Below are 16,035 nucleotides of genomic sequence, written 5' to 3'. Positions count from 1 at the left end.
TAAAGTAAAAAGAGACAAATAAAAAGCCAGATTTTTAAATACAGAGAACAACTGGTGGTTGCCAGAGAGGAAGTGGATAGGGGGAGGGGTGAAACAGATAAAAGGGATTAAGAGTACACATATCTTAATGAGCACTGAGAAATGCCTAGAATTGTTGAATCATATTGCATACCTGAAACTACTATAACTCTGTATGTTAATTATACTTCAATTAAAAAAATGTTCATGATAATGGCCTACAATCTGGCTACCACTAGGTATGAGTTTTCCAGAAGTCTATAGAAAAAAAAAAAAAGGAAAGGAAAGGAATGGTATGAATTACACAATTCAAAATATTTATATACACCTGTTTTTCTTTTTTTATTTTCTTTATCTTTTATTTTAATTTCAATATAGTTAACATCTTCAATATAGTTACATTAGTTTCAAGTACGATATAGTGATTTAACAATTGTATATTTTACTCAGCGTTCATCATGATAGGTGTACTCTTAATTCTCTTCACCTATTTCACCAATCCTCCCACCCACCGCCCCTCTGGTAACTAACCATTTGTTTGTTCTCTATAGTTGAGACTACCTTTTGGTTTGTCTTTTTTTTTTTTTGCTGGTTTGATTTGCTTCTGTTTTTAATTTTTTTTTAATGTTTTATTTATTTCTGAGAGAAAGAGACAGCCTGAACAGGGGAGGGTCAGAGAGAGAGGGAGACACAGAATCTGAAACAGGCTCCAGGCTCTGAGCTGTCAGCACAGAGTCCAACGCAGGGCTCGTACCCACGAACTGTGAGATGATGACCTGAGCCAAAGTCAGATGCTTAACTGACTGAGCCACCCAGGCGCCCCTTTTTTTAATCTTTTTTTTCTGTTTAATATTTTTTGTTTATTTTTAAGAGAGAAGGAGACACAGAATGTGAGTGGGGGAAGGGCAGAGAAGAAGACACAGAATCTCAGGCAGGCTCCAGGCTCTGAGCTGTCAGCACAGAGCCTGACACAGGGCTCAAACTCACGAACCATGAGATCATTACTTGAGTTGAAGTCAGACGCTTAACTGACTGAGCCACCTGGTCGCCCCTGCTTTGCTTCTTAAATTCCACATATGAGTGGAATCATCTGGTATTTGTCTTTCTCTGGCTGACTTATTTCACTTGGTATAATACCCTCTAGATTCATCCACATTGGTCCAAATGGCAAGATTTCATTCTTTTTATGGCTAAGTAGTATTCCATTGTATATACGTATTCTTCGTTTTTTAATCCATTCGTCTTGAGCTGATTCCATAATTTGGCTACTGTAAAGAATTCTGCAACAAACATAGTGGTACATATATCCTTTCAGATTACTGTTTTCATATTCTTTGGGTAAATACCCAGTCACGGAACTACTGGATCAGATGGCAATTCTATTTTTAATTTTTTGAGGAACCTCCATACTGTTTTCCACATGGCTGAACTAGTTTGCATTCCCACCAACAGTGCACGGGGGTTCTTTTTCTTGGCATCCTCTACAACACCTGTTGTTCCTTGTGTTTTTAATTTTAGCATTTCTGAAGGTGTGAGGTTCATACACTATTTTTGACATTATAAAATTAAACAGTTCCCATAAGAGGATGCTGCCTAATACAGTGAATATGCCCCTCCAAAAAATCCTTTAATAGATGACAAAACTGTATTTTCATGGTCTGTTTCTTATAATGACTCTCAATAAAGGCTTCTTAAATCACTCCACTGCACAGCTCAGTGAAAGTAATTCTTCAGTTGCTCAATTCTAAAGCTCAATGGGCACCCAAATCTCTGTTCAACTAACTTTATCCAAAAATATACCTGTTAATAACTTAAGAACTTGATGTACATGACCTTCATGAATTCTTCACTAAATATTATTCCTCAAAATTTAACTACTGATACACCAGTGACACTGACCTCTGTCTTGGATTCCCTTATTAATCCACAGACTGTGGCAGTGGCGAGTTGCTAATTATACACAGACCTCAATGTCTTAACTAAATGTAAGAAAAGGGTTAGATTTAAAATAATTCTGTGAAAACTAGGACTTTAAGGTTCCACAAAGCAGAGTATTTGTCATCCGTATATTTTAAGAGTGGTTTTTATATCATTGTTATATCACTAAAAGGAAAGATAATAAGAAATGTTTCAGTAAATATTTTCAGTCAGAAAAGAATAATATTCTGTGTTTAATAAACTTGTAGCTGGTTTTAATTATCATTTTATATAATGTTAAGATAACTATTTATACTGTAAATAAAAAATATAACAGGAAAAAATTAAATCACCAAAACAATACCAGGTCTTCTGGAGAGAACTCATAGGAGTAAAATAGCATTAAAATAAAAAACAATATCTCAGAAACATACAGCTACAATAAATCTTAATATAATATAGTTCACTTGACATAGATATATTATTTCAATGTGCAGACAAATCAAACATATTCTCAATTCAATATAGCTTGTCACTTTTTGAATTCAGATCAATATGTTCAAAAAGTGAAGACAGAGCAAGAGTTATATATTCCTTTATGCTCCAGGCTATACTTCAAAAAGAAAGTCCTCTCTTTTATGTTATAGGAGCAACTTACAATGAAAGCTATCAGTGTGTTTCATATAGAACATTACTCAACAATCAGATCATTTAGATATTTTTAATAATTCATGTTTAGATGTCTTACTGTTGCTAAGAACTCCCAGGAGCAAAAACAATATAAACTATTTAACAAATCTACCCTTTACCTTATTCAGTTTACATACTTGATTATATGGCAAATTTCTTGGAAGCCAATCTCTAAATCTGAACTTCAAATATTCTTACTTCTATTAGTAATGGAATGTATTGATGAGTATGAAAATGTACCTAGCATATAAACAGAAAACCAAGGTAGGCTTCCATAAAATTTACCAAAATATAATAGAGAGTGCCCCAAGTATTATCAGTCTTTTCTAAATACACAGGAGTTTTTGACAAGAAATGTTTTATTTGAATTTATATTTCTTAATACATAATACAGCACCCAATGATATGTACCAAATGAATGTAAATGAAGTTCTAAACATCATGTGCCAAAGAATGTAATAGCTGTTAAAAAGATAACAAAGTCATAAGAATTTCCAAGAATTTCCAAGAATTTTCAAGAAAGTGAAATCTCCCATAAACTGCTGAGATATTCCCAGACCCTAGTAGCAAATGATTGTTCATATCCAAACCACACTTTACAAATTTGATAGGTTGATCCTGATTTTTTCATTCATAAATGCATTTGACAACTATTTAGTAGCACACCTTTTATGTGCCAGACATTTGCTAGGCAGGAAGATATAATCAATAAAAAAGACTGACAAAATATCTTCCTATGGGAAGCTTATATTCTGGGGAATAAACAGAATATATACTGAAATCAAAGGAATAAATGCAATAAACAATATCAAATGACAATAAGGAACATTTAAAAAAAAGAAAATCATGCTACAGAGAGTGACAGGGAAGTTGGATCTGTGGTGCTATTTTAGTTGGGAGTGATCCAGGTTGCCTCTCTGAGACAATAAGCTATATTCTGGATTGTTTTCTAATTATATACAATCTCTCCTAATTTAGCCAAAGTAAAGTATACTTTTGTGATACAGCAACAAGCAAGACGTCCCTGTCCCCCACCGCTGAACAAAGAACACACACACACACGCTTTGGCCAACTGCTACTCTCCTTTCTAACTGTGCCACAGTGCTTTTTCAGAGATATCAGAGCTACAACCTAAAAAAGCAGACACTCACTTTGTTGTTTTTTTCCACACTTCGAATTAGTTCTAATTTCATGATACTAGAAGGTCATCCTTCAAAAACATCTCTCTACATGGTCTGTCACTGAGTTATTAATATTAATTGAAAAGACAAGTAGTGGCATCTGATGAGATTGCAGCCAAAATATTCGGTGTCCACCAAGTGTCAGGCACTGGATTGGGTTCTTTAAGCTTTGTTTCATCTCATCTTGTCCTCATAAAATCCCTCTTAGGTATTGTTTTGCAGATGAGGACATTAATGTTAACAGAGATCATCAAGTGCACAGGGTCAGGCAGACAATAAATGGTTGCTAAGCTCAAGTTACTTCCAAAGATCACCTGCTTTATCCCATGAACTGTGTCATGCAACTTCCTCCCTTAAAATGCAAATGTGCTTGGGGTGTGGAGGTATACATTAAGCCTTGTACAGTGGTGTGGATTAATTTATCAGGCCCTCTCTTGAAAGCAGATGTTAAAAAGGGAAAAATATAGCTGAAAATCAATTAGGTAGTTAAGCACATAATTAAAAGTTATTCATTGTACATAAAGGTTAATTAATGTGATGGGGAATATTTTGCTCTAGGCCTTAAAGGAATAAATGTTAAGATGCTATTTGCTAGATGGTTATGTCTTAAATGACATTAAACAAGTCAATGTGTGTTTAATTCAACAGATATCAACTGAGCCCTGCTTTATAGTCTGCACTCCACTAGACACTTTAATGCATACACAATAATGAGGCAAGATATTTGTCTCCCACCTTCAAGAACTAAAGGTCTACTTTTGATACAAAACATGATACATGAACAAACCCCTGTTGTCAACGGATTACTGATATTCATACATCCTTCACTGTAGAAGAGCCCTCTCTCTAGCCAGATAGATTGTCCTCTAAGACTGGAAGGGCACAGAGGAATGACATAAAAAGCAGGGGCCCTATTCTAACCAATCACGTCAGTTTACTTTTTTAATGTATGCATGTTAACCTATAAAATTCTCTCTCAGCACTGCCTGAGCTGTGTTACATAAATTTTGATATGCTATATCTTCCTTTTCATTGTTTGATGGACTTTTATTTCCCTGAGATTTCTTCTTTGACCAGTAGATTAGTTAGAAGTGTGCTGTATGTTTTTACTGTGTTTTAGAAATTTTCCTGTTTTCTTTCTGTTACCAATTTCTAGTTTTATTCCATTGTAATGGAGAAAACATGCTGTATGATTTCACCTCAGGTTTGTGGCTCAGGGAATGGTCTGCCTTTGTTTACATTCCATGCCACTTGAAAAAAAAATATGTATTCTGCAGTTTTTGCATTGAGTGGTCTACAAATGTCGACTAGATTCTTTGATGTGCTTTTGAGCTCTTCTATAGCATTCCTGATTTTCTGTATAGTTTTTCTTCCAACTGTCAAGAGAAGGTTTTGAATTCCCTAACTATAGCTATAGATTTGTCTATTTCTCTGCTTAGGTCTGTCAGTTTCTGCTTCAAAAACTTCTGCTACTTTTCTTAGTAGGTTGACCCTATATTACTGTATAATGACAGTTCCTATCTCTGGTAATTGTCTATCCTCTGAAGTCTACTTTATCTGACATTAAAAGATTCACCCCTTTCTTTTGATGTTCACATAATATTTTTTTCTTTCTTTTACTTTTTATTTGAAGTTTATTTCTTTTTATTTGAAGTGAATTTCTTAGACACAGCATACTGGTTGAGTCATATTTTTTTAATCCACTCTGATAATCTCTCTGTATCTTTTAACTGGTATATTTAGACCATTTGCATTTAATAGTTATTGACATATTATGGCTAATGTCTGCTGTGTTATTTTTTGTTTTCTATTTGTTCTTTGTTTTGTTTTTCTTTTTCTAACTCCTGTGAGTTATTTAAACATTTTTTAGAACTCCAATTTATTTATTTTTTAAAGTTTATTATTTATTTTGAGAGAGAGAGAGAGTACAGAGCCTAATGTGGACCTCAAACTCATGAACTGTGAGATTATGACCTGAGCCATAATCAAGAGTTGGATGGACACTCAACTGACTAAGCCAAACTGGTGCCCCGAGAACTCCATTTTAAATTACTAGAATTTTTTAGAGCATCTTTGCATATAGCTTTTTTGGTGGTTTCTCTAGGTATGACATTGAAAATACACAACTTATCAATAGTTGTTGTTTTAACAGTATAAGTGAACTATAGAAACCTTACCTCCTTTACTCCCCTTTACTCTTCCCTGCTTATAACACAATTGTCTTAAATATTTTCTCTACATATATTTAGAACTTCATCTGACCCTGATATGATTTTTGCTTCAACCATCAAACATAATTTAGAAAACTCAATAGAAGAAAAATGTATTATATTTAGTCATACTTTTGCTCTTTCCATGTTCTTTCTTCCTTCCTAATGTTCTAAAGTTGTTTTCTTTTATCAGTTCCTCTCTGCTTAGAGAACTTCCTTTAGCTATACGTTTAGAGTAGACCCATTGGTGACAAATTCTCCTGGTTTCCCCTTCATTCATAAAGGATATTTTCTCTGGGTATAGAACTTTAGGTTCTTTCTTTCAGCACTTTTTGTGACACTTCCTTCTGACATCCATAGATTTGATGAGAATCTTCTGCTATTCAAATTGTTTTCCCTGTACATATATGGTATTTCATTTCTTGCCCTTTTTTTTTTTTTTTTGCCATAAGTTTAATTATATGTATCTTGGCATGGATTTGATGGCAGGAATGGCCTCATTACCACTCAGCAATGTTGAAAGTCCTGACACTTTTCTAGGCCTCCCCTAACATAACTCGGTGGGAAGGGAAAGGAACGCCTCATTATTGCTAGGGGTGAAAGAAGCCACGCTTCCTACATGATCTTCACTGACACTGGTCTCAGATTGTAGGGTGTAAGGGTGGGGACACAATGTAAATGTAAATTAAAACCACAATGAGATATCACACAAGCCTATTAGGGTAGCTATTATTACAAAGAAAGACAATACCAAGTTTTGGTGAGAACGTGGAAGAACCAGAACTCTCATACAATGTTGGTAGGAACGTAAAATTGTATATACACTTTTCACAACTAATGGCTAATGTTTTAAAAAGTTAAACATACACCTACCATATGATCCAGCCAATTCATTCCAGGTATTTACCCAAGAGAAACAAATGCATATCTCCTTGTTGAATACTATTCAGAAATTAAATGAGGGACACCTGGGTGGCTCAGTCAGTTAAGCATCTGACTTCAGCTCAGGTCATGATCTCGCGGTTCGTGGGTTTAAGCCCCATGTCGGACTCTGTGCTGACAGCTAGCTCAGAGCCTGGAGCCTGCTTCAGAGTCTGTATCTCCCTCTCTCTCTGACCCTCCCCTGCTCACACTGCCTCTCTCTCTCTCCTCTCTCTCTCTCTCAGAAATAAATAAAATGTTTAAAAAATAAATAAATTATTGATACATGATACAAGATGGATGAATTGTAAAATACTTATATTGAGTGAAAGATACACACACACACACACACACACACACGTGTGCACAGCATAGGATTCCATTTATACAAAACCCTAGAAAAGGAAAACTATTCTACAGTAACAGAAAGGAAATGAGTGGTTGCCTAGGGAGGTAAAGAAAATAAGGAAGAATTAACAAAGAGGCATTCTAGACAACAATAAAGAGGTAGGGCATATGGGGAACATGTCCAAATTAAATCCAACTATTTTAAGGCACCTTCCAGGAAATTCCAAACAACATTTCCACTACTTATAATTGACTCTATGTTACTTGACCATATATAGGTGCAAAGGAGATACCACCATTCATAATAGAAATTCTGTTCATAAAGGGAGAAACAGTCTCTCTGACTCAGCACCCTTCCTTGTGCTCCAGCATTCTTCTGTATTTATTTTGTAAAATTTTTGTTGATATTTCAAAAAGTTTGGAGGGAGAAGAGGAAAATGCATATGCTTAGTTGATCACAATTGTAAATTTCCTTTACTCAGAACTATAGCTTATTACCTATTGGCTTCCATGTATAAATCACTGATACAATTCTTAACTAAATTCACATAATTTAATGTTTACAAAGATCCAGTGGGTGAACTACTTGTAAATACTTATTTCCTAGATGGTCTTTTTTATTTTTAATATTTTTAAATTTTGAAATAACTTTAAACTTATAGAAAAAGTATATGAACATCAGAAATAACTCCATATACCCTTTACCTGGTTATGAGATACACCAGTACCTCCAATTTCAATCCAACACTGCAGGGTTCATTCTACATTTTCTCCTTTTTATATTTGTGAATACTTTCTCTATCAGCAATCAGCTGGATTGCATTATTTTCCATATATTTACTTATTGTCTCAAGTTTTGCATAATGAAAATATCAGTTCTAGGACCATATTTTGCACTTAGTTGTATTGTCCCATCAATTTGAGGCTTTCCTTGACCTTCACAACTTTAAACATTATTGAAGACACCAGACATTATTATTGAAGACACCAGAAAAGCAGAATTTCCCTATCAAAATTATCAGATATTTTCAAATTATTCAGTTCAGGTCATGTGTAATTCGCAGAAATATTAAAGAATTAAAGTTGTTATAGCTGCATGCTATCATGAGCACACAACATTGACCTGTGCCACCACTTGATTAAAGTATGGTCTGCCTGGTTTCTTCACTATAAGTTACTTTTCTCTTTGCAATTAACAACTATTTTGTCGTAAGATACTAGACATTAGATAAACATCTCATTCCTCCTCCAAGTTCCATCCATTAGTTTTAGCAACAATTAATTTTTCTTGCCTCAATTATTGCTCAGTGGTTACCAAGTAGTGATTCTCTAATTCCATCACCTTTCTACTCTTATTAATTGGCCTTCTACTATAAAGTAAAGCTTTCTCTTCTCCTCATATATGAAATACATTCATGTATCCCAATATATTGGATATATATATGTATATATATATGTACATATATATATATGAACAAAATAGTCCTATTTTAGAAGTAAGATAATATGTTACTATCATACTTTGAATCTCAAATTGTCCCAGATTTAGTTAACAGGAGCCTCTTCAAACTTTCGACATGTTCCTATAATTCTTTGACTACTTCCGTATTCTCTGGCATAAGATGGTCCAGGTTCATCTTGTACTCTCTCAGACCTTGGCCTAGAATCAATCATTTCTCCAAGGATACCTGGTTCTACTTGATGGAAAATGGTATTTAGAACTCAAAATCTGGTCACTAGGTGTGCTTATTGCTACTGGGATGTTGCTATTCCCAGGCCATCACAGTAGACAGAGTAAGGAAATAAATGTAGGCATATATACTTATGTATTTGTTAATACATATAAATCCATACTTCTATTACATTTATATCTATTTCTATTCTTGAAGTTATGAGATACACCAGTACCCTCAATTTCAATCCAACACTCCAGGGTTCATTCTACATTTTCTCCTTTTTATATTTGTGAATCCTGTCTCTATCAGCAAGAGAGCCGGATTGCATTATTTTCAATATGTTTACTTATTGTCTCAACAGCCCCCTACCTCTTATATAACAAATCTCCTGATCCTACCAGGCCACTGACTGATACTCTCCAAGCCAACAGGAGTTCAAGGTCGCAGGCATGGCTGGAAAATATAGGGAAGGGTACCAGAGAAAAACATGTTGTACAATAGTAACTGTATGAATGATGCAAACTGATGGTTGACCACACATCTGATATGAGTCCACCCCATAACATATATGTCAAATCAGTTAACACAAATTTAGCCCATCTGAGTAGAGGCACTCCATTCTACTTGGAGTGGGTCAGACCATATTGGAAGAAATGTAGTGAATTTGGTTTGCCACATCTTCGATACAAAGAGATTTAAATGTTGTATGAAGACTAAATGGGGACTCCATTATCCTGCTTTTTAATTGTTTAGGATTTCACTCTCTTGTAAGTGTAATCAGTCCTAAATCAAGATAAATGACTGCCCTGAGCACCCTTCCAACCAATAATATTCAAATAATTATTCTGTTTATTTCATGGAAATGGGAGAAACTGTAAAGTATTAACTTCTCTATGTTGGAAATAAGGAATTTATTGTGATGTTCCACATATACAATTTCTTGAGAATGAAGTTTAACTGCTTACAATATAGACAAAATAGATCATTGATCCCAATAAGCAGATATATGACAGTTAATTATTCAATTTTAGAAGTTTTGACTGTCAAGTTCTTCAACTATTAAGCGGTTGGTTGAGATAAGTCTTATGGTTGCACCATGAATCTTGCCTACATGTGCTGCAAAATACTATACTTTGGTGAAAGCCAAACCATTTCACATCTTGCCAGTTAAGTAAGGAGTTACATGTGGAAATCTATATTAATAGGATTATAGTTCTAGTTTTTTGAAGCAATGTCAAGCATTCCTTATAAATTGATGCCTAGGCTGTTCACTCCTAGCCTATCCTGAATGAGCCATTGAGAATATTAAAAGTATTACAGCTTACAAAAATTTCAAAGAGCTTGTGGACTATGTCATTGTTACGACATTCACCTTAACATCTTTATATTATTTAATTAAAATATCATTACCCAACTCTAATGCAATGATTTCTAGGCATGCTTTTGTAATGCCTCAAAGCATGTTAAATCATATTTAAAGACAATATAAATTTATAACCTTAAAGAATCACCTGGAAGCAAGACTAATTTTCATCTAGTTTCACAATACCATAAAATGTACAGCTTTACAAGCTTCTCAAATGATTAAATGTTAGAAATAAGCAAATAAACTAGGTAAGAAAAAATTCAGTAGCTAAATTAGATAAGTAAGCTGGATAGTTAAAAAATAACAAGATACAAGTATTCTCAACCAGTATATGTTACCGTTGCTTTTTGTTTTAAACAATAATACTCACGTGCTTTCTTTAAAGTGCTTTATTTCAGAAAGTTTTCTTAAAACATTCCTAACTTAGAAAATCTATAAAGGGAACATACTGTCAGGTCTTGTATATTTTCAAAACTAAAGTAAGCCTATGTCCACCAACTCCAGTGCACAAAAAAATCACAACAGCACAGATATTAAAACTCAGGAGTCACCTATTTCAATTTGTAACAGGTAAGAGAGTTTAGCTTTCATCACTGTTTCTTACAATGTGTGGTCCAGGAATTAAATATGTAACAATCATTAGTGCCACTTCTTACTAAGTTCAGGTTCCTGGGCTCCTCCTTGATCTCCAGAAGCAGTTCTCACCAGAACCACTGAACAAAGTCCTGGGAGCTTTGAGGAGAATGCCAGATGAAGGATATCCATTTTACATTCTCTCGCATGAGACAGACACTACAAGCTAGTGAGATTTCCTAATTCTGTGAACTATGTATAATTGTACTCAAAACAAATCATCTGTTATGATCAAAACTGTTGCATATGAATCTGCTTTTAGAAGAGAACTTCGCTATTTTCTCTCTTCCATTATTTAAAGTGCATATCAACTCCCAAATATTAACTACTCACCACTGCAATCCAAGCTAATAGGGATGTAGGTAATATGTCACCCAAAAAAATCAACAAAATACAAAGCATATAATTTTGTCATTGTTTGGTTTTTGGTGAGGGGATCTTATGATTTAATGAGATAATTTCATCATCACTTAAAATTCATCAATGCAGAACTGTCTAGTAAGCTAGTTATTTTTAATGAGCACTTAATAAAAATCAAGTTGGATTTATTTCCTAATTATGTAGAAAGTTGACATATTCCAAACTCTATCTTTATTACTTAGAGAGAATCTCGGGAATTTTAAAATAAATTAACAAATCTATTAAAATAATTCACTTAATCTCTGTGGTAAATTGTACTTTATATTCTAGGGGCGTGGAAACACTCTAAATGTGTTTCATGTTTCTTTTAACACAATACACTGTGTCACAAAAGGTTATTATGCTTTGGTTTTTTATATAGATAGATAGATATCAAACTATGTACAGTTCCTACCATTAGACTAAAGAAAAACCATCTAGTTGTTCCAGCAATTCTATTTTGCTTTTTATATATGGACTTTTGGGCAGGAACAAGAAGCAAGACATGCATTATAGGACTTTATGATTCTACACAACGAGTTTCAGTTGAAACAGTGGCCATATCTCTCAAAACAATACAACATGAACTTGAAGTTGGGCAGAAAAACTTGAGATCTTGCAAGTCTTCGTTATCTGCAACCAGTCCTCCCCAGAGAAAAGACCTATCTGATCACATCCCTGTCCACCTCTCCCTTTTTGTGCTAGGGCATTATTTCGCTCTCTCGCTCTCTCTCGCTCTCTCTCTCTCTCTCTCTCTCTGCAGTTATTCTCTTCTCTTCAGTACTAGGGAAAGAGCCCCATTCTCTCTCTCTTCCCAGCCTTACTGCCATGTTGCGGACACATAAACCGCCAATACTGACCACAGCTGCTTTGGGGCGGGGGGAGGATCTCGACCCTCCCACGCCGGTCCGATCTTCTCCCACCCTCGCCCTGCTGGACTGTGAGACTGGGCTGGGAAGGGGCCCTGGGCACCCCTCCCCGCGGGCACTAGCATCTGCCCAGCGCCCTGGCTACAGGCGGGACGCTTTGCCAGTGCCAGGTCCAGCCTCTGGTTCTTTTTTCTCTTGTCCTCCCGCTCCTCCTTTCTCCTACAGTATTTCTGCCATCGGTTCTTTGATGGCTAGAGAAAACAGCTCAGAGCTAGTCTCCTCTCATAAATACGTGCATGCTTTTCCTGAATCTTTCTCCGCCCCTTTCTCCCCCTAACACATGTAGGGTCTGCAATGCACAGGACTCCTTTCATCCAGAGATCAATGTCAGCGTCTCAGTTTGACAATTTCACTCAAGGCGCCTTCACCTACCGAAGCCTACTCCTTACCAGTTCAGTTTTCTCCCAGTTAACCACAGTCTCTTCTATTGCTAAGCAGCTCTTCCACCTTTCTGGGCTCTACTACTGTCGATTAAAAAAAAAAAAAAAAATCCAACATGCAATTCAGTGTAAATTCCAGGAAGTGTGCGTGTGTAAGACGGTCTAAGTGTGTGCATCTGTCGGTCTCAGCCTGTCCGGGTTCTGTGCACAAGGCTGCGAGATGCAGGACAGTCAGACCGCTCAAACTTCCCCTGCCAGACTGACGTTGGGCCCTCTCCAGCTCACCTGTCCGCGGCCAGGTAACCGGCAAGGTGCAGCCCCCGGCTGCGGTCCCTGACCCCTGGCCCGGGCAGAGCGAATGCCAGTGAACTGCGGCCGCACGGCCACCCCTTCCGCGAATTTGTTGGCTGCGCCTCCTTCCCTCCGGGTGTTCTGAGCCCCTTCCCCCAAACACAAACGGGACCACCCTCCTCCACAGCGCCTTACCTCAAACAGGGGACCGATCTTGTTCTTCTCCAGGTAAGCCTGGATCCGGGATTGTTGATGAGACGCCATGGAGAGACAGATGGGGCCGCGGAGAGTGCAGGAAAAGCGCGCGGCCGTGCGCCTCGGCCAGGGGACAACCTTCCTTTTTACCCGGACTGGAGCCGGGACAGGGGCTCCAGAGCCTCGGCTTCCCCGGCGTGGCGGACACAGCCCCGGCCGCGGGCGTGGGCTGCAGCCCCGGGAGCCGCTAGCGCGTGGGGCGCCGAGAGCCGGAAGCCCGGGCGCGGCGCCGCCAACTCAGTCAACTCCGAGGCGAGGGGAGAACTCATTCATCGCGTTCCCCTCCTCGCGCCCACCCCCGCCGCTCTCCGCAGCGCGCGGCGCCCGGGGAAATTCGAGGCAGAGGTTCCAGGTTCCTCTCTCCTCTGGGCGGCAGCAGCAGGAGCCAGGAGGCGGAGGCTGCTCTGCTCGGCGCGGCGCCGGGGGCGCCCTCCGGCGGTGGGGGGCTGCGGGGCTCGAACTCGCGGCAAGCGTGCGTGTGCGTCCGCGCGCCCGACTGTGTGCGTCCCCTCTCTCCGTTACAGGAACAAGCAGCCCGGGCTTCTCCCCAGGCTGTGCTCGCCCTGCCCGCCGCTCCCTAGCGACAGCGCTGCTCAAAAAGCCAATGGTGAAGGTGCTTCTTTCAAAGTGCACATAAATCTGGTGCTTGTTGGCTACTCTTGGCAGCTACAAATGCTGTTCGAAAAGGAGGGTCCCCATCGCCCCTTCAGAGCCTGTCCTCGGCACCTCGTGCTCTGCCTACACTAGCTCAGAGTCGGAGAAAGGCAGAGCTATGGGAAGATGCGTGGGTCTGAGGATTTGCCGCTAAAATGAAATTGTCTTCCTTTAGAATATCTGGCTTGGCGCCCATCTATAGGCTGAGAACCCCGCTGAAAACTCCCTAAGTGCAGACACCCTAAGGTTGGGAGCCACCCTTCAGCTTTTGATAGGAATAAGAGATAAAAGTGAGCCAGCCCTCCTTTACAAATCCGAATTCCTGATTCACATATAATTATGTGGATTATAATCCACATGTTCTTATGTTTATATGTCTGTAACTACACGCCAGATACTACTCTATTCCGCTTAAAGATGCTTCCCGTAGACACTTCATGAGATCCTCAAATGTAGCCAATACCTTTCTTACTATCCAGGGATTTCCCAAGTTGAAGATCTACAGACAGCAGAGGTTTCTTCACAGAGCTCTCCTGAAAAATACATTGAGAGGCACCTGGGTGGCTCAATCGTTAAGTACCCTATTATTGATTTTAGCTCAGGTCATGATTTCACCATTGTCAAGTCCCGCATCAGGCTCTGCACTGACAGCATGGGGCCTGCTTGGGATTCCCTGTCTCCCTTTCTATCTCTGCCCTTCTCTTGCTCATGTTCTCTCTCTCTCTCTCTCTCTCTCAAAAATAAATAAACATTAAAAGAAGAAGAAGAAGAAGAAGAGGAAAGAAGAAAAGAAAAACACACTGAGGCCTCCATAGATGATTTCTGTGGCTCCTAATTATAACGTAATTATAACGTACTACCAAAATAAAGGTTTGTATTGGTAAATATGAAGGTTTAGAATGAAGGGAATAATTGTACTTAAAGCAGACTGCAACAGTATGGATTTATTTTTTCTTTCTCACTGTTCTGGATTTCTGTAATTCATAATTTCTTTATTGGTATCTATGTTTTTTCTTCCGTATGACCACTTAAGCAGAACTACTTGTGTGGAAACATGCAATAGTTAAGAGTGGAAGATTCCAGAAGCTACCGTTAATTCCATTTAATAATTCATGTAAGAAATCTGCCAGGACACCTAAGAGTTTCACCATCACTGATACCTTGAAACATAATGATTTACAATGAAAATATCCCCGTTATTACTTTTACAATCAGACTTGGGTGATCTGTCCAGGGGGAGTATATTGAATAGCAGTGAGGTGCCTAGGGATGTCATGTGTTTTCCATATGGGTCAAAGGTATACTTATATATTTCTAAATATGTTCAGGAGAAATTAAATATACATGGTGAACATCAACATTTTTATTTGCTAGAAGGTGTGGTGTAGAGCCATCTGTGACCCAGCTAAAAAGTCCAGTACTTTTGATACCACATACACACATACTCAGAGCAACTGTACCTGGGACCTTGAATAGAAAGGAAGGAAGGAACAAAGGTTTGCTGGCAAAACACTTATGCATTAAAGGGGGAATATGAAGATATATACCTTATGTGTGTTAAAACACTGAACATCTCAAAATTACATTTTTTTTAATTAAGGAAATATTTCAGAAGTTTTTCAAAGCCATCCTCATATACTATCTCCTTCACAAAACATGTCTTTGTTCTTTCCACTGATCCCCAAACCTGACTTCATTATTACAATAAATATTTATTGCACAGACTCTCCATGGCAGACGTTACGTGAGAGCTGAGGATTCAAAGGTGAAAAGCCTTGTCTTTGCCCTCGGGTGTTTAGTCTTGTTGAGGCAATTGGCATATACACAAATATGACATTTGATTGCATTGTGCTAATACAGATATATAAACCATGTTGTGCACATATTGATGATGGAAAAGTTACCTGTACCTAAATCCTCAAGGAATTCTCCACAAAGGAGATGATGTTTGAGCAAAATCTTAAAGGAAGATTAAAATTTTTAAGTTTCCCAGATGGGATTGGTAGAATGGGGATGGGGTAATATTTCAGGCTTTGGTATTAAAAAAAAAAAAAAAAAACAACATGTGCAAAAGCACAGAGCACACAACAGGCTAGTGGTTAGAGAAACGTAGGGTCTGTATGGAAAAAGATTGGCGTGCGGAGTTAACAATGTTAGCAGAGTTTA

At 37.9% G+C, this 16,035-nt stretch overlaps 1 protein-coding gene across 1 annotated transcript in view; it reads right to left on the bottom strand.

Moving 5' to 3' along the window:
• CUNH8orf34 (chromosome unknown C8orf34 homolog) overlaps window positions 1-13,484 on the bottom strand; it is a 396,548-nt gene extending 383,064 nt beyond the window's left edge. Inside the window, 3 exon segments of the mRNA XM_039216922.1 lie at window positions 13,156-13,230; window positions 13,232-13,342; window positions 13,344-13,484. Of these exon segments, the coding sequence (XP_039072853.1) occupies window positions 13,156-13,230; window positions 13,232-13,342; window positions 13,344-13,484 (327 nt within the window).
• Between the last annotated feature and the right edge of the window lie 2,551 nt (window positions 13,485-16,035).

This window comes from Hyaena hyaena, unplaced genomic scaffold (assembly GCF_003009895.1).
Source record: "Hyaena hyaena isolate Hyena2069 unplaced genomic scaffold, ASM300989v1 scaffold_660, whole genome shotgun sequence".
NCBI lineage: Eukaryota > Metazoa > Chordata > Mammalia > Carnivora > Hyaenidae > Hyaena > Hyaena hyaena.
This window is presented reverse-complemented; position numbering and strand designations above follow the sequence as displayed.